Raw genomic sequence first — 20558 nt, forward strand, 5'->3', positions numbered from 1 at the left:
TCTTGTAACCGTCATCACAAATCAAGCTGTAGCTACCGTTCTTTACTTCCCCATTTCCTCATGCCCCTCTCTAGTCAGCTCCGTCTCTGCCTTCAGCCCGTCAGGTTCTGTTCTAGTCTCTGTCCCCACCATTTTCCTTGTCCGGAATGTCAAGCCAGTGACCCACACAGCCCTCGGCCACGTTATTTGGCATCTTGCACCTGTGAGACTCAACTGTGTTGTGGGTGTGTCAGTGGTTTGTTCCTTGGTGTTGCTGGATTGTGTCTGTTGTATGGCTCTATCACTGTTTGATGTGTCTGCTCATCAGGGGAAGGTCAGTTTTAATATTCTGATATGTTTCAGTGGATCTTTTTCTGTATGTTTAACTTAGTAGTGATTGTGTTATGCAATTGGTAACCTGCTTTTTTCACTTAATATATCTGGAAATTTTGGTTTTATTACATATTTTCCATCTAGAACTTCAACATCGGAAATTTCTGATTATGCTTTTTAATTTTTTTGTTATTCTGCAGTGAGTATTATTTATGTACAATTTTTTAGGTTGGTGGGTTAATTTCCTTCAGATAGATTTCTAGAAGTAGGGTTACTAGGCCAAAAGTTTTGGGGTCAGATGGGTTCCTTCCACTTTCCTATTGCCGTATGCAGTCTACTCCTACAGGGCGTTTTTTTGTTTCTGAACCCATTTGAAATCTTTTCTACATCTTCCCAAATTGCTTCTGTTAATTCCCTTTAGCAGGATTAGTGGAGTGCCAGTTGTCTGATTTAATGTCTTGGCTAAGTGGGTCTGGGGAAATATTTATTTTAGTCTGTATTTCTCTTTTTAATAGCAAGGTGGTCGTTTTCCTCTCAGCTGGTTAAGTACATGCTGTTCTCCTTTTGTGAACTTTTTTTTTTTTTTTTTTTGAGTAGGAGTCTGTTGCCCAGGCTGGAGTGCAGTGGCAGGAGTTTGGCTCACTGCAACCTCCACCTCCCAGGTTCAAGCGATTCTGCTGCCTCAGCCTCCCAAGTAGCTGGGATTACAGACATGTGCCACCAAGCCCGGCTGATTTTTTGTATTTAGTAGAAACAGGGTTTCACCATATTGGTCAGGCTGGTCTTGAACTCCTGACCTCAGGTGATCCACCTGCCTCAGCCTCCCAAAGTGCTGGGATTACATGCGTGAGCCACCATGCTCAGCCTCTTTTTGTCTTTAATTCATTTTTCTACTGGGATTTTAATGTTTTTCTTACTGATTTGTATGAGTGCTTTTTACGGTATTGGTAATAGCTTTTTGTCATACCTACTTCAAGTATTCTTTCCAAGATATTTAGTTTTAGATTTTGATGATTTACTTTTTGAGTTTTAAACATTTAAAAATTATCTTCAAATCTTTCTATTTTTTCAGTTACAACTTTATGATTTTTTTTTTTGAAACGGAGTCTCGCTCTGTCGCCCAGGCTGGAGTGCAGTGGCCGGATCTCAGCTCACTGCAAGCTCCGCCTCCCAGGTTTATGCCATTCTCCTGCCTCAGCCTCCTGAGTAGCTGGGACTACAGGCGCCCGCCACCATGCCCGGCTAGTTTTTTGTATTTTTTAGTAGAGACGGGGTTTCACCGTGTTAGCCAGGATGGTCTCGATCTCCTGACCTTGTGATCCGCCCGAAGTGCTGGGATTACAGGCTTGAGCCACTGTGCCCGGCCAACTTTATGATTTTTAAGGTTAGGAAATTGAATTTCCTTCAGAGATTTAGTAAATATTCACTTTTGTGTTCGAGTTTAACATTTTTTTTTTCTATCACCTACCAGAAGGAACATTTTAATTTTTCTTTATTTTTTTTGCTTTACATTTAATATAAAACTTAGAAAGTTAGCTTATAAAAATGCTTTTTTTTTTATTTGCTTGTTTGAGACAGAGTTTTGGTTGTGTTGCCCAGGTTGGAGTGCAATGGCTCAATCTCTGCTCACTGCAACCTCTACCTCTCAGGTTCAAGTGATTCTCCTGCCTCAGCCTCCTGAGTAGCTGGGATTACAGGCATGTACTACCACGCCCAACTAATTTTTTTATTTTTAGTAGAAATGGGGTTTCACCATGTTGGTTAGGCTGGTGTCGAACTCCTGACCTCCAGTGATCCGCCTGCCTTGGCCTCCGAAAGTGCTGGGATTACAGGCATGAGCCATCAGGCCCGGCCACTTAATTTATTTTGATGTATGGTTTGTGATGAGAGTTTAAGTTGAATTTTCTCAATGCATTAATTAGTTTCTATAACGTAACTTTAAAATTCCTAACGCTTACGTTTCCCCTGGTTTTCTGAATTACTGTACGTGAGAGTTTCTTTCTAGCCATCATTTTCTCTTACTGATCTCCTTTGACACTCTGGGAAAGTATCGTAAGGAAATAATCCCGAATATACTCTACCTATGTTAATTTAGCTTTTGTGCCAGTTTCACACTGATCTCCTGTTGTAATGCTTGTTTAATAAGATCAGGAACAGAAGCTTGTTTTGAAAGTAATAAACATTGTTAACTGCCCCCACCTGGAGCTCCTGTCCCTGCACCCACTCTGACGGGCTCTCTGCTGAGTGGTGGGAGGGGCATGCTCATGGGTTTCTCTGTGGCCCTGCTCTTCCCTTAAGCTATGTTTGCTGCAGCCCACGTGCTGTCTTCTGACTCCCATCTTCAGAAACTAACCATCTGATCAAAGCATGCCTTTCTGCTGCTAGTTTAAATGTGCACTGTAAAAATGTTTGTAAGGAATATACTTGTGCATTTATAAATTCTGTAGTTTTTGATTTCGTATATACGTATATTTCAGCCGGGTACCCAAAACTTGGAAGAGTCTTATACGTTTTGTAACTTCTTTTTTTTTGGATGGAATCTTGTTCTTCATTGCAGCATCAATTTCTTGGGCTCAGGTGATCTCCTCCTTCAGCCTCCTGAGTAGCCGAGACTAAGGCTGCTACATTGCCACCATGGCTGGCTAATTTTTGTATTTTTCTTACAGAGATGGGGCCTCACTCTGTTGCCTAGGCTGGTCTTGAACACCTGACCTCAAGTGGTCCTCTTGCCTCAGCCTCCCCAGGTGCTGGCATTACAGGTGTGAGCCACCATGCCTGGCCATTTTTTATCCTCTTTAGATTCATGATTTTTAAAAATCCCCTGTGCATTTTCTGAGAGAGAGAAGCGGTGATGTCCTTGTGATGGACAGGGGGTCTTGTTTGTCTTGGAGGAAGCAAGAAGCAGCTCTCTGATAGCTGTCCAGCCAGGGTTGAGGTGAAGGCTCCCCAAGAAGACGGGGCAGCTGGGTATGTCCAGCAGGACTGGAGAAGTCTGAATGGTGGCATCCAGGTCAAGCTGGCTTCTGTGGTGGGCCTAAATGTGAACCGGAACGTTGGGGGGTGGTGTGGCTTCCCACCCACTGACTCAGTGCTAAACTGTGACACCAAGAGTCCATCTGCTTCCCTTGAAAACTTGAATGAGATTTTTGCTCCTTTATGACATAAATTAGTTATTAAATAGATCTAAGCAGCAGCCACCCCCTTGATGTGGGACAGTGTCCCACCTCTCCTCTTGGAATGCTGGCACTCAGTTGGGTGCCAGGTGCCACTCACTGTTGCATTTGCACCCTTGCTTCTCTTAGGGGAGAAAGAGCGACCACAGTGGGGAACAGATGGGGCTGCAGTGGTGGGGCCCACTGCTTACTTTTAGTCCTCCTTTCCCCTGTAGATACTGGAGTCTGTAGCCCAGGTCTGACCCTGTCTCACCCCAGGATTACCCTTGTCTGCTCCATCCTCTGCTTCATCCTGTCTTGAAAGCTGACTTTCCTCAGTGGCCCCATCTGCTCCTCCACGGCTGTTTCTCATCCACTTGTGCTCAGCAGCGTTTGGATTACAGCTCCTTTGAGGTTGTGGTACAGCCTCCCAGAGAGTTTGCAAAACCAGAAAGGCGACTCACCCCAGAGTAAGAGCCAGGTCCCGGCCATCTCCCTTCTCTCTCCCTTGAGACCTTCTCAGTTTCTTCTCTTCGTGTGTTCTTAGGGAGAATGTTGAGATCTCAGGCCATTTCCTACCTTCCACTCCAGGACTTGATGTCGTATTTTCTCCTAGCTCCTGGCATAGGCTGGCAGCCTCCCCAGGGCAAGGACCGTCTTACCCGTGTCTGTCTCTACTCTCCTGTGGTAGCACTGGGCCTGACACACAACTGGGGCTCAGTGTCTTTGAACTGGATTTACAAGAGGAGAGTTTGCAGTTGAGGTAGTCCTGGAGGTTGATAAGAACTACTGGCTGGGGAGGGCTGGGTATTTGCTTCTGGCGAGGTGGTGCTGCACACCCTCATTTAACAAGAGTCACAGAATGCGTCCTGGGCACTGGGCGGCAGTGAGCAGGGAGCTGTCCCTCCGTAGGGAGAGGCGGGCAGAGGCTGGAAAGGGGCCTCCTGGTCCACAGCGTGAGTGTTGGCTTCAGACCTTGCTCTTCTGCCTGCCGGCTGTGTGGCCTTGAACAGCTCACAGATACTCCTATAGCTCAGTCTCCTAGTCCTTCAAATGGGGTGTGAGTAGTGCCTACCCCACAGGGCGGCCGTGAGGATTTGAGGGATGACCTGGTCTCTCTAAGCGCCCACACAGGTTAGCTGCTGAGGTCAGCGATGATTGGTACGTTCCTCCTTCAGTAGGTGGTTTAGATTACCCACCCACTCCCATGGGGCCCACCCCAGGCACAGCAGTGACTGAGGACACATTTCTCCAGCTGTGCCATATTGAATGTGAGTCAGCTCTGTCGTTTGAATCAGATGCGGTGGGAATATACTTTCACAGTGTCTTTTCAATGCTCTTAAATGATAATAAAACAATTATGTGTGCCTTCCAGTAACTTGATTTTAATTTTAATTTTTAGGAGAACGACACGTTGGATACAGAAGGGAGGTGATCATGCACCATGGCACTGGCCCCCAGAACGTCCAGCATCAGCTGCAGAGGCCCAGGGCCTGCCCTGGCAGTGAGGGTGAGGAGCAGTCGGCCCACCCCAACCCACCCCCGTCCCCCGCAGCTCCCTTCGCTCCCTCAGCGAGCCCATCGGCACCCCAGTCTCCCAGTTACCAAATACAGCAGCTGATGAATAGGAGCCCTGCAGCCGGGCAGAATGTGAACATCACCCTGCAGAGCGTGGGCCCTGTCGTCGGGGGAAACCAGCAGATCACACTGGCCCCACTGCCGCTCCCCAGCCCCACCTCTCCAGGCTTCCAGTTCAGTGCTCAGCCTCGGCGGTTCGAGCATGGGTCTCCATCATACATTCAGGTCACGTCCCCACTGTCCCAGCAGGTCCAGACCCAGAGCCCCACGCAGCCCAGCCCCGGGCCGGGGCAGGCCCTGCAGAATGTGCGTGCAGGTGCTCCTGGCCCTGGGCTGGGCCTCTGCAGCAGCAGCCCCACGGGGGGCTTCGTGGATGCCAGTGTGCTGGTGAGACAGATCAGCTTGAGCCCATCCAGTGGAGGACACTTTGTGTTTCAGGATGGGTCAGGACTCACCCAGATCGCCCAGGGAGCCCAGGTTCAGCTCCAGCACCCGGGTACGCCCATCACAGTCCGAGAGCGGAGACCCTCCCAGCCCCACACACAGTCAGGGGGCACCATCCACCACTTGGGACCCCAGAGCCCTGCAGCCGCGGGTGGGGCCGGCCTGCAGCCCCTGGCCAGCCCAAGCCACATCACCACGGCTAACTTGCCACCACAGATCAGCAGCATCATCCAGGGCCAGCTGGTCCAGCAGCAGCAGGTGCTGCAGGGGCCGCCGCTGTCCCGGCCCCTGGGCTTCGAGAGGACGCCTGGCGTGCTGCTCCCCGGGGCTGGGGGCGCAGCGGGGTTTGGGATGACGTCCCCACCCCCGCCCACCAGTCCTTCCAGGACTGCCGTGCCCCCAGGCCTTTCCAGCCTCCCACTCACGTCTGTGGGGAACGCGGGAGTGAAGAAGGCTCCCAAGAAGTTAGAGGAGATTCCCCCAGCCTCTCCGGAGATGGCGCAGATGAGGAAGCAGTGCCTGGACTATCATTACCAGGAGATGCAGGCTCTGAAGGAGGTCTTCAAGGAGTATTTGATTGAACTGTTTTTCTTGCAACACTTTCAAGGGAATATGATGGATTTCTTAGCTTTCAAGAAGAAACATTATGCCCCGTTACAAGCATATCTTAGGCAGAATGATTTGGACATTGAAGAAGAGGAGGAGGAGGAGGAAGAGGAGGAAGAAAAATCTGAGGTTATCAATGACGAGGTAAGAAACAGGAGTTAATTTGCTTAGTCATTATGCTACAGTGAATTAAGTAATAATTTATTGAGCCTGCGGTATTTTAAGGTTTTGGTTTCACAAGGATTTGAGCCATAAGTAGAAGTGAAGAATGTGTTTGGCCTCCTTCATGGGAAGGAAGAGCTGTTGAGCCCAGAAGTGTCAGGAGGAAGGGACGGAGCTGCGCTACGATGAGTGCGTATTCAACACCCAATGTTTTCATTGAGCACCAAGGGTTCATCTCAGGTTCAGAGAGCTCAGCAAGCGTGTCCAGTTTTTCCCCCTTGTATCTGGGTGTGGTTTGTTGGCTGACGCTGACAGCTATCACCGGCCAAAAGTGTGAAGGCCCAGCACCCTTTGTCTGGTTTTCCAAGTTTCACATTTTACTTCTCTAGAGCTCCTTAAAAACACCATCAGCATGGTCTTCAAACTGATTTAAGTCACTAGCTTTTTATAATAACCAGTCATAAGTCACTAGATGTATGTATATGGGACCTTCCTCATTAAAATAGTTATTATGGCAAAAAACTAGTTTGAGAAGTTACTCAATGTTTAGATGTAGTCTTAAGATTTGAGATCACACTTAAAACTCATTTTTACAAATACCTATTAAGTGATATTTAAGAGTGACTCTTTTTTAGAGAGTATACTTTTTGGGTGCCTGGAATGGCACATAATAAACCCCTTAACTGAGATTTCTTAGTACCATGGTGAGTCTGAGGCTTCCTGAAAACCAGAGTGAGAGCGAATTGGACCGTGACGCACTGTATTTTGTGCCTTTGTGTTGTGTAGTGTATACTATGTTGGTGGAGCTTATTTTGTTTTATGATACAGTTAAAATAATTTAAATATTTGTCAGCTCTTCTGCAAAGAAATCCGCTTTTGGTGAACAAAAGCTAGTCTCTTTGCTCAAGCAGTCCTTACTGGTATCTATGGATGTATTTGTGTGACTTTGCCATTTTGTGTTTTCTTTTAACACCTTTTCCAGGACGGACTATATTTATTTTTCAACAGGTTTATATGGTTATTTTGAGGATTTCACCTCTATTGTCCTGAAACAGTAAAATTCATTTCTCTTATGTTTGTATACCAGTGTTGTCTGTAAGCTCAGTCCCCTTATCTGTCTTAGAAAGAAAACAGATTCGTTTTTCTAACTTCCTGCTGAAAAAGACCTTTGCCATGCTGACCCTCCATATAACAGAGTGGCTATTGTGCAGATTTCCTATGGAGTTCTTAGGGCTTTGTTACTTGGAAGTCTGTCTGCCATATGCATTTTTAAAATTTGAAGTTGCAGAATCTAAAGATATTGCACTTTGACTTAAATTGTAGTTTCTGCAAGGTTTGCAGTTTGAGTTAGGTTGTTGTGCTATAAATCTGTCAGTTCAGTATCCTTTTACAGGATTTGATGCAAAAACATTCCATTTTTAAACCCCAAATGTCAGTGAGCTATCAGCAATAAAATTCTAACAAAATTTTGAGCAGTTGTAAAAATCATGTTGCCTTTTTTTCTCAAAATATTTCCTCTCAGGTAAAGGTTGTGACAGGAAAGGATGGGCAGACTGGGACTCCTGTTGCTATAGCAACCCAGCTTCCGCCAAAGGTTTCTGCTGCTTTTTCATCCCAGCAGCAACCATTTCAGGTACTTTTCGATGGTTCTCAAATGTAGTCTCATCCCAAACTTTTCCTTCATCCAGATATTTTAACCTTCGATATACTACTTGCTCTTCAGCATTTTTTTTCCAGAGCCCATGTCTTATTTTTAAACAGTAAAAAATCTTCCTGCATATACAATTATAAAATTACATTGCATGAGTTAATGATGACACAGATCTTAGTGCATTATTTTCTTTTGTATACTTGTAATGCGGTAGTAGCTTTAGCCTGCATGTCATCTAATACTTAGTCCTGTTGAATGTGTACTCAGGATTCCTTGTGTGCTGTGTTTTACATGTTGGTTCTTTCTTGTGTCCTTTATCTGTATTTTGAGAACAGTGCAAAACAATAAGAAAAAAAAGATTCAAGTAGATGATACATTGGTATTTTCCATAGCTGGAGGAAATGCTGAAGTGAAATACACTTCTAAAATCATCAGGACCATAGGCTTCTAAACGGATATTAAGTGAATGCAAACTGATTTTTTCAATTTTTTGCAAATTCACTCTGTTACATTAGTAATGCCAATTAGTTTAAAAACACAGGTCACTCACGCCTGTAATCCCAGCACTTTGGGAGACTGAGGTGTGCGGATCACCTGAGGTCAGGAATTCGAGACCAGCCTGGCCAACAGGGTGAAGCGCTGTCCCTACTAAAACTATAAAAATTAGCCTGGCGTGGTGGTGCACGCCTATAATCCCAGCTAATCAGGAGGCTGAGGCAGGAGAATTGCTTGAACCCGGAGGCGGAGGTTGCAGTGAGCGGAGATTGTGCCACTGCACTCCAGTCTGGGAGTAGAGCAGGACTCCGTCTCACAAAACAAACAAACAGACAAACAAAAACAAACTGTCAAATTTCTACTAGTTTTGGAGTAGATAGTGCTGGGTTGTGAAAGCAGTTTCATCCTTGGGATTTTTGTTGTTATTTTAAATTTTGATATAATTTCAAATGTACATAATAGTTGCAATAATTATTTAAAAAAACGCTTATACCCTTTACCAAATTTAACAGTTGTTTTTGCCCCATTTGCATTATTTTCATTCTCATATATATATACACCTATATAAAACATATCATACTCTTTTATCTGTAAATAATTCAGCATGTGTTAGATAAGACTGTTTCCTTACCTAATGGCAGTACAGTAATAAATATCAGGAAATTGTACAGTAATACAATAATATATTCTAATCCATAGTTTATATTCAAATTTCATCTTTTGTCTCAAGGACATCTTTTGTCTTCATAGTTTCTTCCCCCCGGTCCAGTGTCAAGTTGTCATACCTCTCTGGCCTCTTTAATCTGGGCTGGTTTCTCAGTCTTTCATGACCTTGGCTTTGGCCTTGGCCTGGGCCTTGAAAAAGTATAGACCAGTTATTTTGTACAATGTCCTTTGGTGTGGGATTGTCTGATGTTTTCTTGTGTCCTATTTGGATCATGCATTTTTGAGAAGATTGCTGTAGAAATAATGGTATGTCCAATTCAATGTCTTATCGGAAGGCTGTGATGTCACTTTGTCCTGTAACTAATAATGTTAACTCTGACCACTTCGTTAAGGTGGTTTCTACCAGCCCTGTGCAGTGGAAATTTATTTATTTTGCCTTTTGTAAATGATGAGTAATTTGGGGGAAGATACTTTGAGACTATGTAAATATCCTGAATCTCCTTAAACTTTTACCCACTAGTTCTAGCATCTATTGATGAGTCTTGCCTGAATCAGTTATTGCTATAAAGAATCCGTGCTGGATTTTCTAACTCCATCATTTTGTCTACATTTATTAGAATCAGTAGGCTGTAATATATCACTGTCAGTATTTATTTGCTTATGTTTGTTTAAACTTATTTAATTTACATTCAGTAAAATGCACTGTTTTTTAGTCTGTGCTTGTGAATTGTGACGAATCCTTTGAGTTGCGTAACCACCGCCTCAGTCAAGTCAAGCGTGAAGTCAGCTCTTCACGCCTCCCTTGACCTTTTTTGTCCATTGCTAATGATTTTGCCTTTTCCAGAATGAATATCTATGGAATCCTAGTCTAGGTTGCTTTTCAGTCTGGCTTCTTTCTCTTAAGATAATGCATTTCAGATTCATCTACTTTGTTTTATTGCTGAGTGCTGTTCCATTGTGTGAATGTGCCCCCAGTTTGTTTATCCATTTACCCTTTGAAGAAGATTTGGGTTGTTTCCAGTTCTTAGAATTTTGGAATAAAGCTGCTGTAAATGTTCACATACAGTTTTTCTTGTCAACATAGGCATTCATTTCTTTTCTTTTTTTTCTTTTTTCTTTTTTTGAGATGGAGTCTCGCTCTGTCGCCCAGCCTGGAGTGCAGTGTCCGGATCTCAGCTCACTGCAAGCTCTGCCTCCGCCATTCTCCTGCCTCAGCCTCCCGAGTAGCTGGGCCTACGGGCGCCCGCCACCTCGCCCGGCTAGTTTTTTGTATTTTTTTTTAGTAGAGACGGGGTTTCACCGTGTTAGCCTGGATGGTCTCGATCTCCTGACCTCGTGATCTGCCCGTCTCGACCTCCCAAAGTGCTGGGATTACAGGCTTGAGCCACCGCGCCCAGCCAAGGCATTCATTTCGTTTGGGTAAATGCCTAGGAGTCAGAGTCTCTCTGAAACTATTCTGGTTTGGGTTGCTGGCTGCGTGATTTGAAAAAAAACAAAACAAAACTAGGAATCAGATTTATGGGTATGTTGAACTTAAGAAACCATCTGGTCAGGTGCAGTGGCACACACCTGTAATCCCAGCACTTTGGGAAGCTGAGGCGGGAGGATTGCTTGAGGCCAGAAATTTAAGACCAACCTAGACCAGGCACTGTGGCTCATGCCTGAAATCCCAGCACTTTGGGAGGCCAAGGTGGGAGGATCACTTGAGGCCAGGAATTTAAGACCAGCCTGGACTAGGCATGAGGCCGAAGTGGGCGGATTACCTGAGGTCAAGAGTTAGAGACCAGCTTGGCCAACATGGTGAAACCCTGTCTCTCCTAAAAATACAACAATCAGCCAGGCATGGTGGCACATGCCTGTAATTCTAGCTTCTCTGGAGGCACGAGAATTGCTTGAACCCAGGAGGTGAAGGTTGCAATGAGCTGAGATAGCACCACTGCAGCCTAGCCTGGGCCACAGAGTGAGACCTTACCTCAAAAAAAAAGAAAAACCCACCCTGTCTACTAAAAATTTAACAATTAGGCCAGGCGTGGTAGCTCACGCCTGGAGGCCAAGGCAGGCAGATCACCTGAGGTCAGGAATTTGAGACCAGCCTGGCCAACATGGTAAAACCCCATCTCTACTAAAAATACCACAATTAGCCGGGTGTGGTGGTGGGCACATGTAATCCTAGCTACTCGGGAGGCTAAGGCAGGAGAAATCACTTGAACCTGGGAGGTGGAGGTTACAGTGAGCTGAATTCACCCCATTGCACTCCAGCCTGGGTGACACGAGTGAGACTCTTCCTAAAGAAAATAATAATAAAAAGCTGTGTGTGGTGATACACACCTGTAGTAGTCCCAGCTACTTCGGAGGCTGAGAGGTGGAAGGATTGCTGAGTCCTGGAGTTCGAGGCTGCAGTGAGTGGTGGACATGCCAGTGTACTCCATCCTGGGCCACATAGTGAGACCCTGTCTCAAAAAAATAAAAAGGTGGTTAGGTGCAGTGGCTCATGCCTGTAGTTCCAGCACTTTGGGAAGCTGAGGGGAGCGGATCACCTGAGGTCAGGAGTTTGAGACCAGCCTGGCCAACGTAGTGAGACCCCATCTCTACTAAAAATGCAAAAATTAGCTGGGTGTGGTGGCAGGCGCCTATAATCCCAACTACTCGGGAGGCTGAGGTAGGAGAATTGCTTGAACCCAGGAAATGGAGGTTGCAGCGAGCTGAGATCACGCCACTGCACTCCAGCCTGGGCGACAGAGTGAGACACCGACTCGAATGAATGAATGAATGAATGAATGAGGTTGGGCATAGTGGCTCACGCCTGTAATCCCAGCACTTTGGGAGGCCGAGGCTGGCAGATCAGTTGAGGCCGGGAGTTCGAGACCAGCCTAACCAACGTAGTGAAACCCCATCTCTACTTAAAAAAATAAAATAAAAAAAAATTAGCCAGGCGTGGTGGCGTGCCACTGTAGTCCCAGCTACTTGGGAGTCTGAGGCAGGAGAATCTCTTGCACCTGGGAGGTGGAGGTTGCAGTGAGCCAAGATCGCACCACTGCAGTCTAGCCTGGGCGACAGAGTGAGACTGTCTCAAAAAAAAAAAAAAGAAAAGAAAAGATGAAAAGAAACTTCCAGACTTTCCCAAAGTGCCTGTACCATTTTGTGTTCCCAGTAGCAATTTAGGATAGTTCTTTTTGTTTTGCTTCCTCCCTAGTACTTGTTATTGTCAGTTTTCTTTTTTAGTCATTCCAGGTCTAGTTTATTTTAATTTGGATGTCTCTGAAGACTAATAAAGTTGGGCATTTTTTTCATTTGCTCTTCGTATATCTTTGACGAAGTATCTGTTCATGTCTCACCCATTTTTTCACTGAGTTATTATTGCATTTGAAAGTCCTTCACATAATATGGACGTTTTTTGTCAGCTACATGATTTGCAAATATTTTTTCCTGTCTTTGGCTTGTTTTTTCCTTCTCTTAACACTATCTTTTTCAGAACAAAAGTTTTAAATTTTGTGGAAGTACAATTGATTATTTTTTTCTTTTATGGATTTGCTTTTGATGCCATATCTAAGAACTCTGCTCAATCCAGGGTCAGAAAGATGTTCTTCTGTGTTGTCTTCTAAAAGTTTTACAGTTTTACTTTTAGATCTGTGATTTATTTTGAGTAAAGTTTTGTGTAACATGGCAAACATAAGAAATTTGAATGTGAGTATTCAATTGTTCCATGCCATTTCTTGAAAAGACTATCCTGTGTATGTTGAGTTGACTTGCATCTTTGCCGAAGATTAGTTGACCTACTTGTATGATTCTGTTTCTGGATTCTCTTCTCTTCCCTTCTCTTTAACTGTGTGTTTTTCTCTTTGCCAGTGTCACCCTATTGTGATTACTATAGCTTTATTTAAGTTTCGAAGTCAAGGAGTGTGAGTTCTCCAAGTGTGTTCTCCTTTTTCAAAATTATTTTGGTCATTCTAGTTCCTTTCCCTTTTTGTATACATTTTAGAATCAGCTTGTTGATATCCTTAAAACATCTTCCTGGAATTTTGTTTAGAATTGTGTTGCATCTATTGACCTGTTTGGGGAGGAGTGATATCTTAACAATATGAGTCTTCCAGTCCATGAATATGGTATATCTCTCCATTTATTTCAGTATTCTTTGATTTCTTTCATCAGCATTTTGTAACTTTCAGCATACAATATATTTTCTTAGATTTATTCCTCAGTATTCCAATTTTGGGGGGTATTATGAGTAGTACTTTAAAAAGTTTCCAGCTGTTTATTGCAAGTATATAGGGTGTACAGTTGATTATTTGAACCTACATTCTGCAACCTTGCTAAACTCATTTATTAGTTTTAGGAGCTTTTTTGTAGATTCCATGGGATTCTCTACATAGAGAATCATGTCTGCAAATAGAGCAGGATTTTTTTTCTTTTTCAATCTGTATGCTTTTTATTTCTTTTCTTTTTTTTTTTATTGTACTGGCAAGGGTGTCCAGTATGATCTCCTTCCTGACCTAGGGGGAAAGCCGTTAGTCTCTCACCATTAAGTAAGATGTTAACTGTAGATTTTGCAGATTTTCTTTATCAAGGTAAGAAAATTCCCTTTTACTCCTGGTATATCATGAATTGATGTTGAATTTTGTCAAATACATCTATTGACAATGATATGTGTTTTTTCTTCTTTAGTCTGTAAAAATGGTAAATTACATTAAATTGATGCATACTTTACAAACAGAACACACAGATCTTCAGTGTTAACAGTTTGCAGAGTTTTGATAAGTGCATACACCCATGTAACCCACACAATGGTCGACATGTCCATTTCTATCACTCCATGAAGTTGCTTGATGCTCCTTGCCAGTCATTTACTGCCCAACCCCCCTCCTGGTGGTTCTGTTATTATTTATTTTGATACTCAGGTTATCTGTGATTGACCAACTGGAGCCTGTTCAAGCTGGCTCTAGTATACTTTCAACATACCTCTCTTACTTCCTTATGGCACAAAGTGTTTAAAGTTCACCTTGTATATATATATATTCCTTGATCCAGCCCTGGAATCAGCCATTTCGACAAAGAGCCTGGTTCCTTTCGGTGGAGAATAGTAATTTGATTCTGCTATTTAGGTACTCCTTGTAATGGGTTTTATACAATTGAAGATAGCTCTTGGCTGGGCATGGTGGCTCACACCTGTAATCCCAGCACTTTGGGAGGCAGAGGCGGGCAGATCACCTGAAGTCGAGAGTTAGGGACCATCCTGGTCAACATGGTGAAACCCTGTCTCTACTAAAAAACACAAAAAAATTAGCTGGTTGTGGTGGTGCGCGTCTGTAGTCCCAACTGCTCAGGAGGCCGAGGCACAAGAATTATTTGAACTCAGGAGGCAGAGGTTGCAGTGAGCCAAGATTGTGCCACTGCACTTCCTTGGGTGACAGAGCAAAACTCTGTCTCCACCACCCCCATCCCCCCCTGAAAAAAAGAAGATAACTCTTAAGTTGGTGATTATCAGAAAATTAGTTAGTTTTACATCTTTACTGCTAATGCCTGGAAGAATATATTAATGCATTTATAGACCACATTGATAATATCTGCATTAGAACAGTAGGACAATAGGCCAGGAGTGCCTATAAACATGAAAAAGAGATGCAGTCTCTACAATACAAATTAAACTGCTCAGACTTTCCATTCCATGCACAAGACTGCCAAGAGTTAAACTGGAGAGAATCTGTTGATGTAGAGCTGTGGGATTCTCGTCTGCTTTTGATGAGAGTGGAGCTTGGTCTAGTTATTTGGAAATGTTTTGCATCATCTGGAAAAGGTGAGCAGAGAGCATACTCTGACCAGCACGATGCTCTAGAGAGACTTGTATCTGGGCACCGGAACGCACGTGCAGCGATGCTCTAGAGGGACTTGTATCTGCGCGCCGGAACGCACGTGCAGCGATGCTCTAGGGAGACTTGTATCTGCGCGCCTGAACGCACATGCAGCGATGCTCTAGGGAGACTTGTATCTGTGCACGGGAACGCACGTGCAATAACGCTCCTCGCAGCATTGTTTTTGGCAGCCCCAAATTGGAAAGAACCAGATTGTCCATTGGCCACACAATGTGTGGGCTGTGTCCCAGAGGAGTACTAATAGAGCACTCAGTGCAAAACAGAGAGCCCTGCCATCGTGCACGTCGATGCGCGGGTGTAAGCAAAGCCAAGAGGGTTTAGACACACACCCACAGGTGGTGACACTGTAAGGCAACAGTTTTTTGTTTGTTTGTTTTTGCTTTATTGAGGTATAATTGGCAAATAAAATTTTATATAAAATATACAAAGTGATTTGGTGTAAGGATAGTGAGGTGATTACTGCAATCAAATTAATTAGCAGTTACCCTTGTTGTGTTTTGTTTGGTGAGAATGGCTAAGATCTACTCTTTCAGCAAATTCCTAGTATACAGTGCAATATTGTTAACTATAGGCTGGGCACTTTGGCTCACACCTGCAATCCCAGCACTTAGAGAGGCTGAGCCTGGAGGGTCGCTTGAGACTGTGTATTCAAGACCAGCCTGCACAACACAGGACACCATCTCTACAAAAAAATTAAAAAATTAGCCAGGTGTGGCATGTGCCTGTAGTCCCAGCTATTCATTCAGAAGGCTGAGGCGGGAAGATGGCTTGAGTCCAGGAGGTTGAGGCTGAAGTGAGCTATGATTGTGCCACTACACTCCAGGCTGGGCTATAGAGCAAGACCCTGTCTCTTAAAAAAAAAGATTACACATGTAAGTGATACTGTACAGCATTGATCTTTCTCTGGCTTATTTCAGTTAGCATTATGCCCTCTAAGTTCATTCATGTTGTCGTAAATGGCAGGATTTCCTTGCTTTTTGTTACCGAATAGTATTCCATTGTGTATATACTATATTATCTGTTCATCTGTTGCTGGACACTGAAGTTGTTTTCATAGCTTGGCTGTTATGAACAGTGCTGCAGTGAACACAGGAGTGCGGATACCTCTTCAAGACGTGGATTTCCTTTCCTTTGGCTGTGCACCCTGAAGTGGGATTGCTGGATCATATGTTCATTCTATTTTTACTTTTTTGAGGAACCTTCATACTGATTTCAATAATGGCTGTAATAGTTTACATTCCCACCAACAGAGCACAAGGGTTCTTTAGGGAGATGTTTAACATACATTTTGGGTAGTTAGTATAGAAGCGGATGTATGGAATTTTTAAGATATGGGTTAATTTTTATTTCTTTTTTTATTTTTGTCTTCCGGTATAATCTCAAGAGCCAAAATTTTTCTTTCTTTCTTTTTTTTTTTTTTTTTTGAGACGGAGTCTCGCTCTGTCGCCCGGCCTGGAGTGCAGTGGCCGGATCTCAGCTCGCTGCAAGCTCTGCCTCCCGGGTTTACGCCATTCTCCTGCCTCAGCCTCCCAAGTAGCTGGGACTACAGGCGCCCGCCACCTCGCCCGGCTAGTTTTTTGTATTTTTTAGTAGAGACGGGGTTTCACAGTGTTAGCCAGGATGGTCTCGATCTCCTGACTTCATGATCCGCCCGTCTTGGCCTCCCAAAAGTGCTGGGATTATAGGCTTGAGCCACCGCGCCCGGCCCAAAATTTTTATTTCTTAAGGCATGTGATGAGTATGTAGGGATTGCTTTATTATTACTGCTTTAAATTGTATGTATGTATTTTTCCACTGTCCTCTTCAACATTGTATTATGAAAATTCCAAACAAGTTGAATGGATTGTTTAGTGAATGATATCTTACTATTTAAATTCTATGATTAATTTTACTGTGCTTTGAAAGCCTTGCATATATTTTATAATTTCTTTTGTGTGTGTGATACATTTCCTAATAAAAAATTGCTTATAAGACTGAAAGAGGAAAACCAAGGAGTCTCCATTTTGAGTTATAGACTTTTGAGGCAAATAACAGTGGATATCTATCTAAGAAAATAGAAAAGGGTTAAAATGAAAAACATCCATTTCTTTGGGAAAAAAAATTCAGCATGAGTTTTATTACTTTCTTTTCTTTTCTTTTTTTTTTTTTTGAGACGAAATCTCGTTCTGTCGCCCAGGCTGGAGTGCAGTGGCGCAGTCTTGGCTCACTGCAACCTCCACCTTCTGGGTTCACGCCATTCTCCTGACTCAGCCTCCCAAGTAGCTGGGACTACAGGAGCCTGTGACCACGCCCAGCTAATTTTTTGTATTTTTAGTAGAGATGGGGTTTCACCATGTTAGCCAGGATGGTCTCGATCTTCTGACCTCATGATCCACCTGCCTCGGCCTCCCAAAGTGCTGGGATTACAGGCGTGAGCCACTGCGCCCGGCTGAGTTTTATTACTAATAGCCAATTGTGTAATTTTCGTTTTGACTAGTGAAACTCTAGAAATAGATTCAGAATTTTTTATTACATATGTACTAATTTCTGTTTCCAAAAGATTTTTAGGTGGTATTATTGAGTGCAGAGGTGTTGTATGTAAAATACAGACAGGCACACATTTATTTATAAAAAGATAAAAAAAAAACCGTTCTAAGTACAGATTTTTCATAATTTTCCTGTTAGAGAAAATGAATAATTCGCCATAATTTTATCATCCTAACACAACTTTTTTTTTTTTTTTTGAGATAGAGTCTCATTCTATTGTCCAGGCTGGAGTGCAGTGGCGCGATCTCGACTCGCTACAGCCTCTACCTCCCAGGCTCAAACGATTCTCCTGTCTCAGCTTCCTGAGTAGCTAAGATTACTGGCAGGTACCACCACACCCAGCTAATTTTTGTACTTTTAGTAGAGACGGGATTTTACCATGTTGGCCAGGCTGGTCTCGAACTCCTGACCTCAAGTAATCCACCTGCCTTGGCCTCCCCAAGTGCTGGGATGACAGGCCTGAGCCACCATGTCTGGCTGATTTTTTAATGTTATATTGCATATATACTAGTTGAAACAAGTGAATTTATACTTTCTTGTTTTTTCATTTAACAAATAATTCTTTTTATTTTATTGACTTCTAATAATTCTCATTTTAACTGCTGCTGCTACTTCATTATTTTGAGGACCTGTAATTCATCTAACCACTTTCTAGTCTTAGGTTATGTCTGTTCTATTTAGAAAAACTCTTAGGAGTGACACTGGTGAATCAGGAGAGCACAAGCCTCTTCGTGGTGCCCACCGTATACTCACTTGGTGTTTAGCTGAAAGTGCTGCTAGAGTGTGGCCCCGGTTTTGTTATGGCTTTTTTTGCAAACCCTGTTAACCGTTCCAAAAAAGGTTGAAACTTTGGGAGGCTACAGCGGGCAGATCACTTGAGGCCAGGAGTTTGAGACCGGCCCGGCCAACATGGTAAAACCCCGTCTCTACCAAAAATACAAAAAATTTGCCGGGTGTGGTGGCGTGTTCCCATAGTCTCAGCTACTTGAGAGGCTGGGGCAGGAGAATACCTTGAACCCGGGAGGCAGAGGCTGTAGTGAGCCAATATTGCGTCTCTGCACTCCAGCCTGGGCGACAGAGTGAGACTCTGTCTGAAAAAAAATAAAAATAAAAAAAGTTTAAGACAGAGTTTCAGGATAAGTTTTATTATTTGCAGCCAATCGTAGAATTTTTATAGTAAACTAATCTATGCCAGTTAACCTCCAGAAATAAATCCATAGTGCTCAGCATTGCATGTATTTATTTTTGTTTCCAGAAGGTTTTGTGTTGGTGTTGAGTGCAGTTATAGTATAAAAAATAGTACTAATATTATTATGGTTATTTATGTCTTATAAAGCCCTCCTGATTGGAGCATTTTTTTCAGTGATTATGATGTTAGAGAAAATGAGTAAGTATTTATGGTTTTGTGATCCTAACCCAACTGTTGTTTCTTTCGTTACCTTACATGTGTGTTTGTATTTTTATTTATTTATTTATTTTTTGAGACGGAGTCTTGCTCTGTCGTCAGGCTGGAGTGCAGTGGTGTGATCTCAGCTCACTGCAGCCTCTGCCTCCTGGGTTCAAGTGATTCTCCCGCCTCAGCCTCCCGAGTAGATGGACTACAGGTGCGTGCCACCACGCCCGGCTAATTTTTGTATTTTTAGTAGAGATGGGGCTTCACCATGTTAGCCAGGATGGTCTGAAACTCCTGACCTCAGGTAATCCACCTGCCTCAGCCTCCCAAAGTGCTGGGATTACAGGCGTGAGCCACCGTGCCCAGCCAGCTTTAAAATTTTTTTTGTAGAAATGGAGGTCTCACTTTGTTGCCCAGGCGAGTCTTGAACCCTTGGGCTGAAGCAGTCCTCCTGCCTCAGCCTCTCAAAGTGCTGGAATTACAGGCATGAGCCACTACCTGACTTTACAGTTTATTTATTTGTTTGTTTAAATGGGGCAGAAATTTTCCTCCTGGTAGCTGCCAACTACTAGTAGTCTTAATTTCTACCTTCAGAATACCGTCAGTCTATCCTTTTAGGTGGCAGGCGTTCTGTGAGCTGCTTTCTGCTGTGTTTTCCTGGTGTAGTTTCTAGGCCCCCTGTAGGTTAAGGTAGGTCTTCCATGGATAAGCTCTGTTTTGGTATTGTCTCTCCTAAATGAGCACCCAGAAATACATTCCCTTCAGAATGTTTTTTCTTTGTGAGAATTTCTCTTTTTTAAAGAATTATAGTAATGGTTTTTGACCAAATTCAAGGTTGTATTTTAAAGACAAGAGTATCTTCTGTAATCCCAGCATTTGGATGACCGAGGTGGGCAGATCACAGGAGTTCAAGATCAGCCTGGTCAACATAGTGAAACCCCATCTGTACTAAAAATACAAAAAATTAGCCGGGCATGGTGGTGGGTGCCTGTAATTCCAGCTACTCGAGAGGCTAAGGCAGGAGAATCACTTGAACCCGGGAGGCGGGGGTTGCAGTGAGCAGAGATTGTGCCACTGTACTCCAGCCTGGGCGACAGAGACTGCGTCTCAAAAAATAAATAAATAAATGAAAAGACCAGAGTATCTTTACCAATAGTACCTTCATGGAGACAGAATAATGTAAAACTAAAAATCATTCTGAAAACCAAGGCTTGAGTTTGCTGTGCCTGGAGGAGTTCCTGTAGCTTCTGCAGAACCCAGGGGCAGCAGGACCCGTGTGTCCTGAGTCCTCTGGGAAGCAGCCTGAGTGTCAGCTGCAGCCGGGGAGCAGTCAGCAGGGTGCACAGTCCTTCCTGCCAGTGCTTCTTGAGCAGAAGTTTCTCATTTTAGTGAAGTCCAGTTTATCCTTGTGTTCATGTACACATCCAGTTTTCTTGCACCATTTGTTGAAAAGACTTTCTCTTCCCCATTGGATTGCCTTGGAGGCCTTGGACATCCCGTGAGTGTGGGTCTGATTCTGGGTGCGCGGCTCAGTTCTGTTTATCTGTGTGTTGGTCCTTACGCTGGCACTGCACTACACTGTCCTGGTTCCTGGAGTCTTGGGGTGTGTCTTGAAGTCAGGTCCTTCACTTGGTTCTTCTGTCTCAGGAATCTTTTTTCAGGCTCACTGATTTTAAAATTTTTTGTTTGTTTGTTTTTTTGAGATA

The 20558-nt window shown here is 43.7% G+C and overlaps 1 protein-coding gene across 9 annotated transcripts in view; it reads left to right on the plus strand.

Moving 5' to 3' along the window:
* The window catches only part of EP400 (E1A binding protein p400), a 133394-nt gene that overhangs the window by 11380 nt on the left and 101456 nt on the right, over nucleotides 1-20558 (plus strand). For all 9 annotated transcript variants that reach the window (XM_023196863.2, XM_023196866.2, XM_023196871.2 and 6 more), the window contains exon 2: nucleotides 4867-6236. In XM_023196863.2, coding sequence (XP_023052631.2) covers nucleotides 4902-6236 — 1335 coding nt within the window. In that variant the 5' untranslated portion in view covers nucleotides 4867-4901. The remainder of the gene's footprint in view (nucleotides 1-4866; nucleotides 6237-20558) is intronic.

This window comes from Piliocolobus tephrosceles, chromosome 10 (genome assembly GCF_002776525.5).
Source record: "Piliocolobus tephrosceles isolate RC106 chromosome 10, ASM277652v3, whole genome shotgun sequence".
NCBI lineage: Eukaryota > Metazoa > Chordata > Mammalia > Primates > Cercopithecidae > Piliocolobus > Piliocolobus tephrosceles.